We start from the raw sequence: 13,503 nt of genomic DNA, 5'->3' as shown, positions 1-13,503 counted from the left end.
TATAATCTTCATCAAAAGCATCAAACGTATGAGTAGCTTCAATTTTATTAATTTATATATATGTATTTATTTATCCAAAACACTAGGCTAGATTTCAATTAGGAGCTGAGCTTTAAAGCTCTTGATTCGAAGTCTGAACTTTTTTTGTTCTATTGAATCTATCATTTCGAGTTGAAGTGAAAACTGAGTTAAAGAGCTAGGAGTATAGTCCGAATAGGTTAAAGTTTCCTCAAAAATATTGTTATCATCAGGAAATAAATAAATAACTTTCAGTTCTCGATCATGAAAATATCGTTATCGTTATGCCATAAAAAGTAAAATAAAGATTATAATTACGGAGTTAGTTCAATATTTGTTGAAAACCGAGTCGAACAAATATTTCATATTAATGAATAAGTTTGAATAATTTGTCTCGCTATACTCTCCTAAAACCATTGAAAAAATAGTCCTCAAATTCAAATAAGAAAAAATATTTAATCCAAAAACAGATTTAAAAACCAATCCAAAATCTAATCAACCCGCAAAGACGCAAACATCAGAAATTCAACCAACATATTTTCCGCTGGTTCCCATGTAAATTGCATCTCAGAAGAGCGGGATATCGCAGCCGCACTAAAGCTCCAAACCTGCTTCATCCCTACGGCCTAGTGTCCGAAAGTTAGAACTCCGAAGCGCGCTCGCCGACATACTTCAGTCGAGCCGTGTCAGGCACAGCGTCGATACTGTACGTAACTTGGGCGTCCCTTTCGGCACTTTAAAAACACGCACAATTGTCCCCGACATAACTCATCGGATGACAAGCGGAGATCGACCGGAAACCCAATTCAATCGTCCTTAATTAGGCTATTCAAACGGTGAAAATAAAAACTTTCCCCGATGAGGTCCTCTTGTTGACAGCCGGTCGTGGTCGGGCATGGTGAAAATCCACGTGGTACCTAGTTAGATTTTCCACGATCGCTTAGATGTTCAGCGGATGTTCTTGCACGAGAAAAAGTGGGTGACAATGGGCGCAGAGTCACCGACGGCTGTCGCCGAAAAGACTACGATTGACCCTTGTCAAAGTAAAAAAGAACCGATAAACCTGGTGTTGTTGGTGGTGTGTGTGTTGTGTATTTCTTGTAGTGTTTACAATGCATGGCGACAGGCGCATTTTGAGGCGAAATTGCGAAATTTGGAGGAGAGGGTCTTCACCATGGAGACACCGCAATCTTTCGAAGTTATGGCCAGTAGGATAAGGAGGGAAACTTTTTCCCAGATTAATAGGAGGATCAGGAGGGATTCGTACTCGGGCGGTATTTTGAATGACTTCATGAGGTCGGCGAGGGATGCACCGGAATGTATTTGTCCTGCAGGTGAGTTTTGAGGATTATGATTTGTTATCAGATCGATCTATGATTTGATCTCAAATTTTCGAATTTTGTGCCTAGAATGATCTAAAATGATAAGGTTCGACTCACTGATGACAAATTCGTGAAAAATTCGATTCTCCCTGTTTATCCGGCCCGCAGTATAGACGATAACTTGCAGACAGAAAGACTTACATAGAAACTTGTAATTTGCAGGGTAGCTCGAATACTGCAGTTAAGTTAATTTCGTTGACGGGCAACATCCGACTCGGGGTTTCCTAAATATGGTTCTTTAAAATGTTGTTTTTGTTTAGAAGATGAAAATTGGCATTTAGATTGAGAATGAAAATTTAAAGCACGGTGCAAAATTTCAAGCTGATTACATCCTCAGAAAATTTTAGAAGAAAAGAAAAGAAAAAGAAAAAAAACACCTACCTATTTCGTGAGTACAAATCCGATAGGTTTGAAACTCAGGTTGAGATTTTGCTTGTATACAGGCTGTGAATAAGGTCGGCAATCTTCAGGGGATGATTCTGCATTAAAAAATAATTACATTTTGCTATATAATTTTCTCGATAATTTTGTTTTCAACTGCTTCGTATTCCGAGATACGAGATGTTACAGTTTATTAATTCGTTGTTTTGAAACTGGTAGAGATACTTATTCAATCGAAATTTGGTAGATTCAAGAGGTAGCTATTCGTTGACATGCAATTGAGAATTTTATGCTCATCCTCGTGCTCATCATTATCTCACTTACGGCTAATGATCTCTTTTTTTAAGAAAAAAATGGTTCTAGCTGGAAAACTTTTTTGATTTCCTCGTTCAATTTGTGCTCAAATCTTTTTTCGTATGGGGCGCCAAGAAGGCGCCGTTTTTATTCAAAAAATAAAACATCCTAATGTGTATTTTTCAGTTCTTCCATGAATTTTTCTATTATCAAATTGTTCTTGACTCGGTTCTTGATAATGTATCAAAATGAAAAAAAGCCGTAAATAGACTTTATGTCACAAATTCAACGACCAATTCTTGAATGAGTTTTAGTTTGGAATATCTGAATAGTAGGTATTTCATTAGGTGTCCCACATTCGTTGTATAGCCTAGATTTTTCAACATTTTCAAATTATAAAATACTGTTCTTTAAATGTGAAAAATCCTCGGAAAAATATAACGGAGTTAGATCCGAGGACCTTGGTGGCCAGTGAATATTTTAATTGTGCACAGATTATAACAGACACTTGGTTCATTTGCCGTGTGAAAGTGAAACTTTTAGGATTTTTATAATTCGATAAGAAATTTATATATCATGTGATATATTTTTGAAGAAGGAAAAAATCAATTAAATTATATTATAATTAAATTTTTATGATTCACACGTGGGTTTACATTTAAAAACACGAAAGATTGTATTCTCGATTGTATTATAACTTCATATAACTTTATAAAATCAATTGCTATAAAAAACAAATACCCTGTTAAATATACGTATGAGTCTTGATATTTCTGCGAAATAAGTTTTGTTCCATTTGATTACCCAAAACTCGGCGATCAGCGTTAAAACGCGTAATACGAGGAGAAATATGTGATAAATTGGTACTTTTTGTGAGTATTTTTACTCAGTTATAATATTGCCTGTAAAGCTATTTTTTTTGTACAATTTTCAAATTATGGTTCCCATCCCATCTCCATCAACTAGAAAAAATCTAGATTGAACCAGAATTCCTAGATTATTGATAACCTCATCATCGTTTTTTTTCAGCTCTCCAACTTGTACACATCATTTAAATTTCATTCAGTATGACGACAATTGAATTCAGCCTACCTATTAGTCATCCTCCATATCCTCCATTATTGATTACTCAAAGTTATACTACGAGTTCAAGTTATCAGATTAAAAACTACTGGTTATCACATTAACGACAATACCTAATATAATTAATGATGAAATAGAACTTTGAATGGGAAGGCTGAAAAGTTAATCTAATTATTTATTCATACCGCTCTCAGAAGTGCCGAGGCTCTCAACGTTCATTGTGGTCCAAAAATGCAGGTTATTAGGCATCATAACAGAATTCAGACCTTGAACCATTGACGGTCGAGAGATAATAACTTAATTCTTCAGAATTCCCCGTTATTATTCGTCAACAATGCCCAATGAATTCTATAGCCTAACTAAATAATCAGGGGTCATCATTTTATCGATATTGAAACTCCATAGACATAATTATAGTAACAGTGTGTACATCCGTATATTGTAATCGATACCTTTAATTTTAGTTGGCGTGACGCAGTGACTCACATTTTAAATATTGATCCCAGAATCTAGTGAGTGACAATTTCTGGCAATGAATTCGCCTCCGCTTATTCGATCAAAATAACATCTGAACTACAGGTAAAATATAGGAAGTTACTTTGTAGAAATCCCGATTTTAAAAAATTAAATTTCTAAGCTTACCTAACAGACTAATTGAAAATTCTCTGGTCCACCATAGTAAAACACATTTTTTTGGCAAAATTCGATTTTATTATTCAACATAGTTGCGTTATAGGGCGATACAGCGATTATAGCGATCTTCCAACTTTCCGATACCATTTTTGTAGTACGATTTTTCTTTCGCTTCAAAATAGGCCTCAGTTTCGGCGATAACTTCTTCATTGGCGCTAATTTTTTTTTCAGCGAGCATTCTTTTGACGTCTGTTGACAGAAAGAAGCTTGGGGGCAGATCTGGCGAATACGGGGGCTGCAGAAACAATTCGAAGCCCAATTCATGCAATTTTGCCATTGTTTCCATTGATTTTTGACACGGCGCATTGTCTTGATGAAACATCACCTTTTTATTCTTCAAACAGGGTGGTTTTTCAACGAGTTCATCCTTTAAACGATCCAATAACGCTATATCGAGTGCTATCGAGAGTGCTATATAATAATTTCTGTTGATGGTCTAGCCCTTTTGGAGGTAGTCAATAAGTATTATACCTTGCGCATCCCAGAATACTGATGCCATAACCTTGCCAGCTGACTGTTGTGTTTTCCTCGCTTTAGATTCGATTCATCATGTGCAGTCCACTCAGCTGATTGTCGATTGGACTCCGGAGTGAAATGATGGAGCCATGTTTCATCCATTGTCACATATCGACGCAAAAATTCAGGTTTATTATTTAAACAGCTTCCAACACTGCTCAAACGGCCATTTTGCACACAACTTTCTCATGTATAAATATTTGTGAATTACATGAAGTATACGTTCAGATGATATCTTCACAATGTCTGCTATCTCGATCACTTTCACTTTACCGTCATTCGAAATCATTTTGTAAACTTTTTTTATTATTTTTTCGGTGATAGCCTCTTTTGGGCCTCTACTGCGTTCGCCGTCTTCGATGCTCATTTCATCACGTATAAACTTAGCGTACCAATCAATGATGGTTGATTTTCTTGATGCAGATCCCGAAAACTTTTTATCAAGCCTATTAAATTGGCCTAATATTTGAGAGACAGTACACTTATTAGGTCTATATTATGAATCACAACATCTTCGCGAATAACTTATTCAATTTCATCCCGTTTGATTTAGTTGTAACGGAAATATTAGTTTTCGTTTTTGATTGGATTCGCAAGAGAATAAATGTTCAAAAATGCTAATTGGTAGAAAATATTCGGCCAATATTGAAGAGGATATTAAATTGTTAAAATGTATTAATCATTTACTTTGATTCATGTCGTATTATGAAAATATGTACCACTTCCCCAAGTCTCCACTTGGTTCTACATAAAATGAAGGTTTATGGACCCTTTTCTGACACAAGTATCTGAAGCGTACATTAAAGACCAAAAACATCAACGGAGCAGAATATGGAGGATTTAGGGAGGTTTATATTGAGGATTTCTTTATTGCATTGAATTCAGCACTATTTGTCAGCTGCTCCAACATAATTTGATTCTATATTACTAGTATTATTATATTATTTATTTCTTTCACTTCCACTCAAGGTTTTCGAATTAACGCGTTGAAATATTCAATCCTGTCGATCGTATCCCAAAGATTTATTATAGAAAGGAAAGCAGTCAAGAAAATGTCTTCACAAATTCATTAAGTAAACGATTATATTCGAAAATCGGAATGGTACGTCAAGGAAATTCATGTTGCTTTTAGAATTCTTCGGGATCAATTTTGAATTACAAATTAACAAAACGATCGATGGGCGTATCTGGTTGATACAAAGATGTTGATAATTTATTCGAGTGCTTCTTAAATTTTCCGAACGTTATGGTAATGTATTCAGCCAATGAAATAATCACTGCGGAAATAGAAATATTCAAATCGTTTTCAGTTAATTACATTCTTGAATATTCGGAATCTCCAGCATTCTTTCGATGGAGAAGATTCTCGTTCTCTGTTCAAGAATGAAGCACTTCAAGGGACATTTTTTCTTCAGAATATCTACAGAAAACTTCAATTGAATCTATTTTATGTTTATGTACTGTGTGTCTTGTTGAAGTCGGAGGAAAAATCATGTCCATAAGAAAATATTTACTCTGGATTTTTTTTTCATGGACATTTAAATTTTCAAAGAATCAATACCTTCAGGATAACTTCTCATGATTAAAAAAGCATAAATATCCTTGTTTTCTCCTTTGGGCTCTGAACATAACTATGTAATTTTTGATTCATTTATGTGCATTCGTAACTACTGAGATAATTTTAGTTCATCAAAACTCTACTCACTCCTACGAATATAATTCAAACAAGTGTATTAGGCCAATTGAAAAGTCCCCGGTCTGATGCACAGATGCCGGATTTAGTATAAAATCCATATGATTTTTAGTAAGTACCAACCTTCAAACGATACGTGACAAAATTTGACAGCAGTCCGACAATATGTAAGATGTTGCGTTGTGAGTGTAGCTACTTTTGTTATTTGAAAAAAGATGGAAAAAACAATTTCGTATGCTGATAAAATATTGTTTTTGAAGGGAAAAATACAGTTGAAGCAAAATCTTGTCTTGAATAATAGTTTCCGGGGTCTGCACCAGGAAAATCAACCATCATTGATTGGTATGCTAAATTTAAACGTAGTGAGATGAGCACCAAAGACGGCGCACGCTGTGGACCCCAAAAGAGGTTGTCACCTACGAAAAAATCAAAAAAGTTGACAAAATAATTTTGAATGACCGTAAAGTGAAGTTGATCGAGATAGCAGACATTGTGAAAAATGGGTGCCGCGCGAGCTCACAATCGATCGACAGCAATAACGTGTTAATGATTCTGAGCAGTGTTCGAAGCTATTTATGTGCAATGAACCTGAATTTTTGTGTCACTCCGGAGTCCAATCGACAGTCAGCTGAGTGGACAGCACACGATGAACAGAATCCAACTCGAAGAAAAACACAACAGTCAGCTGGCAAGGTTATGGAATGAGTATTCTGGGATGCGCAAGGTATAGTATTCATTGATTACCTTCAAAAGGGCCATCAACAGCGATTATTTTATAGCGTTATTGGATGAAATCGTTAAAAACTGCCCCATTTGAAGTAAAAAAAGTTGCTGTTTCATCAAGACAAAACGTCGTGTCACAAATCAATGAAAACAATGGCAAAATTGCATGAATTGGGCTTCGAATTGCTTCTACAGCCACCGTATTCGCCAAATCTGTCTCCAAGCGACTTTTTCCTGTTAACAGACTCCAAAAGAATGCTCGCTGGAAAGAAATGGTATCGAAAAGTTGGAAGATCGCTATAATCGCTGTATCGCCCTCGAAGGCGATATTGTTAAATAAAATCGAATTTTGACAAAAAAAATGTGTTTTACTATGTTAGACCTAGGACTTTTCAATTGGCCTGTTATACTTCAAACAAGTGTATTCATTGACAACCAAGGGATTTGAACCATTGCCGGCATGCAGAGCTCAAAGATGTCAGATTGGTGAATAAACTTCGTCGTGAGCTTAAAATCAGATAATTCCAAGGCTCATTTACTTGTCTGGTTTTGTAGATTTTCACAAGACGACTTGGCCTCTGCTGCATAACAGTATATTCTACTGAATTCTTGTCGCATATTAAATCCTAGATCCACCTATCGGTAACACAACGGTTACGTAAATTTGAATGTTAGTTCTAGAATCCATAAGCCTTCTCCCGCAGTTGCATATAAGGTTCATTCATTATACATATTATCACATTCTGTTAGTGGGATATAATTATGCACCTGTTATCTTTGTTTCACTATAGCTTTGAAAATTGAATAGAGGATGGAGACTCTAGAAGTGTAGGTTGGGTTCATAGTTGTTTGTGGTAACGATTTCGGTCATTAAATACAGTTCAATACAGGAATACGTACAGAATAAATACGTAGGAGAATTACATTGCGCCGAATTGTTTTCAAAATGAAAATTTCTCTAACTAATTGAGTTCATTTAAATGCTTGCACGGTGAAAAATGATGAAGCAGGAAGAAATGTCACAAAAAATACGAAAATAAATTTTGTATCTGATGTCCAACTACACAAAAAATCGATAAAAACTTCAATGCAATCCGTTCCGAAATTCAATTCTGTCTGCCAGTTCGGATGAAAAGTCCTAAAAACTTGAAATTTCCAGTGTATGTTCGGATCTTGGATTTCAAAGTAAACATTGGCAAAGTAGGTCTAGAGCGAGGTCTAGAGATTCCTCAAATACAGAACTCCAGATTCGATCGACTTTATATCTTGCAGTCGAGGTTGCAGTTAAATGCAAAATTTTAAGCTATACATGCAATATTTATTGCGTCTCCAGAACCAGAGAAAATGTTTAGTTGAAATTTTGCATGGATGTATTATGTAGATACATATAAAATAACATTCATTCATTCACATTTCCTTGAGAAATTTTGATCTGATCACCTTATCAGAATCATTGAAATTTTATGAAAAATATCTGAAAATAAAAACGAAAAAGAACTGACGTGAAGTCAGTCTTTATATATTTCTGTGGTCTCCAAAGGCACATTTGGCGCATGAATAAATAAGTACTCCGAATCTCCAGTCATCACATCAGTGCTTTCCTCATTTTTAGTTTTTATCTTCAGCTCGATCTTCAGGTATACAGGGTGTTTCATTGGGAAACAGAAATACTTCACAGGTGCATAGGTGGCACCAAGACGGTTCTGGAGACGTGTACTTCAAATTTTCGCTCAGACAGTTTCACTGCACAAATTTTCAACGTAAAAGTGAAGTTTTTAAGAACTTGGATACCTGAAAGTGGTTTGAAGTGACTTTTAACAATGAATTATCAAATATGTATATCGAATCCATAATTATTTATACATTACTTTGTAATTCATTTTTACATTGGTTTGCCTTTTTATAGCTGTATACTATTTCAGTTCATAGATTCAATATATTTGATAATTCATTGTTGAAAGTCACTTCAAACCACTTTCAGGTATCAAAGTTCTTAAAAACTTCACTTTTACTTTGAAAATTTGTGCAGTAAAACTGTCTGCGCGAAAATTTAAAGTACACGTCTCAGTTTAGTTTTTAATGGTGTTTTCGAATATTAAAACAGATTTCCAAAATTCCGATGTACAGGGTGTCGTTTCGAGGATTCAAACGATTCATAATTTTTTGTTAACCCGGACCTGGATTTTCAAGGCGGTTATTGCATGCTATGTTTGGGGTCTCAATTAGGAACATATTTGCCAAATATGAAGAGAATAAACCGGGTGCTTCGTTTGATATGGCTTCAGAAAAAAACGGGAAAAATTCGTAAAACACCCTGTATCTCGGCTACGAAGACAGTAAGACCCAATAAATGGGGTATCTCCAGAACCGCCTTGATGCCACTTATGTACCTGTGAAGTAATTCCGTTTCCCAATGAAACACCCTGTATAATAATTCCTCATCAGTATTACTCTCGGTATGACTTCACTAGATTTGGAATGTCCTTGATGAAAACTCCTAACAAACCACAATAATAGGCATCCTATATTCTCAAAGCCTCATGCATACCATGAGGGATCGGCAGTCCTTTCAGTCATTGTATTACGCGATCTTAAAATACCCTTTCAAAATATTTGTAATTGTCGCCGGTTTAGGGTTGACAGGCCTACCTGTTAGACAACAACTGTAGTCTTTCTATTAACCGGTTCGTGAAAGGGAAGTTCAAATCGCTGACAAAAAGGACATAACGGGCGTTTTTCATTGTGTTCACTGAGCCGAACAACGTATATAAATTCTATCTTCTTATTCGATGAGATATGTGTTTATTCGGATTAGTGTTAGGATAGGATGGTAGCATCCGCTGAAGAGTCACCGACAGGAAAAAAAAGCTTATCTGTTTTTGATTGATGTTTAATTTATATGCATTCCTTTGAAGAGCAATGTTATTCCTGTCATTCAACGAAGGTTTTTCAAGAAAAGCGTGGTTTTGTTCAACAATTCATAGGATATTTGAATTCCGAGTTTGAATGAATATGGAAGTATACCTATATTTTATTCATTTTAAACTCTTTTCAAGAAGTGAGAGACTCCGAGAAGTTTTCGTGGCAAGACACAGTCAAATTACAAAAAGGTCTTTTCATTTAGTAAAACATATGTTTCTTTCCTAAACGTCATTTAAACAATAAAATGAAGAGATAATAGTTTAAAATAAAATTTCTGTAAATCAGGTTCAAAAATCTTATCATTATTATATTTATTGTAATTTTAAAGATATAAACACCACATTCATCAGAGGAATAACTAGTTGAGCTGAAAATATTTGGATAGAAATGTATTTTATTGATTAGTTCATAAGTCTGTCCAATTTCTGTGAATTAGAACTTTTCAAAATTTATTTCCTTCATTTTTGTCTCAAAAATTTATACATTATAACCTAGAGTTTGAAGGATCAAGGTGGTTTTTGTACCAACTTTCAAGTGAATCGTTTTCGAAAAAAGCCCTAGAAGAATTTTTTTGATTTACATTTTCAATTAAAATCCTTTGGAATCGTTGGGGAATAAATTGACCAGAGACCACCTAATAATATTTTTTACTATTTATCATTTGAAGAATGCAACAAATTGTGTTTTTAATTTTGGTATTCATAATAATTAGTAGCTTTTCCTGTGAACTTCTTTGTTTCGAAAAAAATGTAAATAAATCCTTAATAATCTTCTTGAACATTGTATGTGGTTGCAGAAAAAAATTGCCAACTCATACCCAAAGTGCCTCTTCTGCCCTTGGCGCCAACGTCAGTCTGTGCGGGTATTTGGTATATATAGACCCTTATTACCCGTCACTATATTTACATTGTACATTTCACGAAATTCATCGAAATGAGTATTAAAGAAGAAAAAAACGGGTAAAGAAAAAGGGGACTTTTTTTTAATTCCCTCTTTAGGTTCAGGTATTTTGTGACATCATAGATTTTCAAAAAGAGGGATAAATGTTAAAGTCTGAAACTTTTCTAACAATAAAGCTATAAGTCAAGTATTGAATTATGGTTTGTATTGTCGAAAATGTAAGATGGACACCAAGATAATAATTGAGTACCCACCTAAAAAAATATGGTTTATAGGACTCCATTGGCTTAGTTAGTAAAAAAACATAATTCTTTAGTCATGTTTTGAAGAATTCCTGAAAAAGTCTGAGCACTCACCTGATGTACCGGGTTTTTCACCATAATTTGACCCCCCTCTTAACTTTGTTACTAAAAGCGGTACAAAAAAATGTTTTCAACAAAAGTTTCACGAAATCGACTAGTGTTTTTTAAAATGATTTCAAAAAATGAAATATATACAGAGTGGGCAACATATTGATTGCAACTTCATTTTTTCAAATGGAACACCCTGTATATTTTTCTATATTTGACTAGATCTTTTTCCCCAGATTTCGAATATATAACATATGTTTGGTCTATCTCTCTCATTCTGAGTACCACATAGTTTCAAATTTTAAGAACCACCTAGCATGCTCAGTAATCAGTTTTCAAGTGGTAGGCTGCGATAACGCAAAATGTCTTTTTTGAGTTATCTCGTTGTTAACGATATATGACATACGTTTTTCACTATAAATTGGAACTCTAAAAAGGGCATTTTGAGTTATCGCAGCCTACTACTTGAAAACTGATCACTGAGCATGCTAGGTGGTTCTTAAAATTTGAAACTCTGTGGTACTCAGAATAAGAGAGATAGACCAAATATATGTATACAGGGTGAGTCTTTGACTTGTACATATATTTTAACCCAAGATTCCTGAGGTCAAAAGAAACACTTTTTTCCTTTACCATTTTTTCTGATTCGGCCCGGTTAAAAAGATACAAGCTGTTGAAAATCGTTAAAAAAATGTGATTTTCGGCTATATCTCGTAAATGGTTCTATTGAAGGAAATGATTTTTGGAATATAGCTTTTCCTTGATGTGATACATCTTCTCCGAACACAAGATTCCATACACATTCTTCTGTTTCTTTATTTTGAACATTACATCCCATAAAAATACCAGAAATTCGAAGAAACCAACTCTTAAGAGTAATTTGAACGTTCATTGAAGAATATTTGGCTAATTTGAAAAATAAAAGTATTCTTCATGTTTTCTCGTACAAAGCGCCGTTTTCGAATAACTTGATCTCAAAAAAAAAAAAATTATCTGTGAAATTCAAAAAATTGGGTACTTTGGCTGAATGCAACTCTGTTCTGTTGTGGAAAAAAAAACCACAGAAATGAATATTTACTATGATGTCATGTCTCAGATTTTAGAATTGAAGTACTAGCCAACTTAGTTTGAAAATGAAGTTATTTGAATAAGCTCACCTCAACTCCTCGATTTGATTACAAATTACTGAGCTTTGGCACAGCTCTGATAATAAGAAGATACTTCACTAAAATCAACATTCTTTTTGAAAAGTCCAGATTATTCATAAAGCCCATGTTTAAAAAAGTTTTCACAAAATAGTCCCATTATAATGACAACAATCAATATCCCACTAAAGACTGCTGCTATCGAACAATACTGTATTCTTCTTCGGCTCATTCAAACTCACATCGAAACATACCACTAGGACTAGGTACATACTAGACAAATTTTCATGTGATTGAGATTGAATACTTTTATTCTTTTGCTATTCCATAAATTTTATTCTAAGAGCATATGATTGACATACTTCCAAAAGGGACATAATTGTTTTAATGTGAAAACAAATTAGGTGAGTTGAAAGAAACTGGATATTCTATTGTGGATATTTAAATTGAATACTTCTCATTTATTTTCAATGCCAAAATCAAGATGAATTAAGTAGTAAAGTTGGCTATAATGTAGGTACACATTAAGAACAAATTTGATTACAAGTGGAGTCAAACATTTTCCATTGATTACAGAGCCAGAATATTTTACATATTTCCATATTTTCATACTGATGGCTTCAAAAATATTGATGCATTTCAATATTTTTATGAGATAGTTGGAAAAAATGAAATGCTTCATTTCATAACAAATATCTTATAACAATAACAGTGTAAACTGTAAATGAAAATTTTAGGTTAGAACATAGATTATTCGAACCGAACTGCTGTGTTTATATTTGGCATCACTCGAAATTTGAAAGTCAAACTTAAAACCACAGATTACTATAGTCTGTGTTAGAACTTTCACAGATTAATATTATTTATTTGAGATTTTAAGGTTAAATGGCAATTCTTGTAAACAAAACGATATCAAATAAATGAAATATAATGAATGAATGGATATGAATTATGAGTATCAGAGCTAATATGGGTGGTAGCGAGCTTAATTCGTTATAATTATCGAAAATGAAATAGAAATCAAGAGAAGAATATTTAATCTTTAGCGTCAACGAAATTGGAATAACTCATTTAATTTATTATAAACACTACTTTGTTCAACAAATGGAATGTAAAACGTAAGTTTATGATGGTTTTTCTAATTTAGTAGCTTTTTTCCAAGGTTCAAAAGGTATATCTTATGGGAAAACTTCAGTGTTCCGGTTTTCAGGGGTGAATTAGCTCATTTTGAAAATTTAAAATGGCTATATCTTTTTAACAGGGCCGAATCGGAAAAAATAGTAAATGAAAAAAGTATTTCTTTTGACCTCAGGAACCTTCGGTTAAAATATATGTACAAGTCAAAGACTCACCCTGTATATTCGAAATCAGGAGAAAAAGGGCTAGTCAAATTGAGAAAAATA

General features: G+C 34.0%; 1 protein-coding gene across 47 annotated transcripts in view; it reads left to right on the top strand.

Moving 5' to 3' along the window:
• Positions 1–647: 647 nt before the first annotated feature.
• Positions 648–13,503, top strand: part of LOC123674725 (collagen alpha chain CG42342) — a 226,832-nt gene continuing 213,976 nt past the window's right edge. For 28 of the 47 annotated variants that reach the window (XM_045609765.1, XM_045609762.1, XM_045609777.1 and 25 more), the window contains exon 1: positions 650–1,352. In XM_045609765.1, the coding sequence (XP_045465721.1) occupies positions 974–1,352 (379 nt within the window). In that variant the 5' untranslated portion in view covers positions 650–973. Of the gene's footprint in view, positions 1,353–13,503 lie in introns of all 47 variants that reach the window. The other 19 variants (XM_045609748.1, XM_045609739.1, XM_045609738.1 and 16 more) reach the window with 3 other exon arrangements.

Source organism: Harmonia axyridis, chromosome 3 (genome assembly GCF_914767665.1).
Source record: "Harmonia axyridis chromosome 3, icHarAxyr1.1, whole genome shotgun sequence".
Classification (NCBI taxonomy): Eukaryota; Metazoa; Arthropoda; class Insecta; order Coleoptera; family Coccinellidae; genus Harmonia; species Harmonia axyridis.
This window is presented reverse-complemented; position numbering and strand designations above follow the sequence as displayed.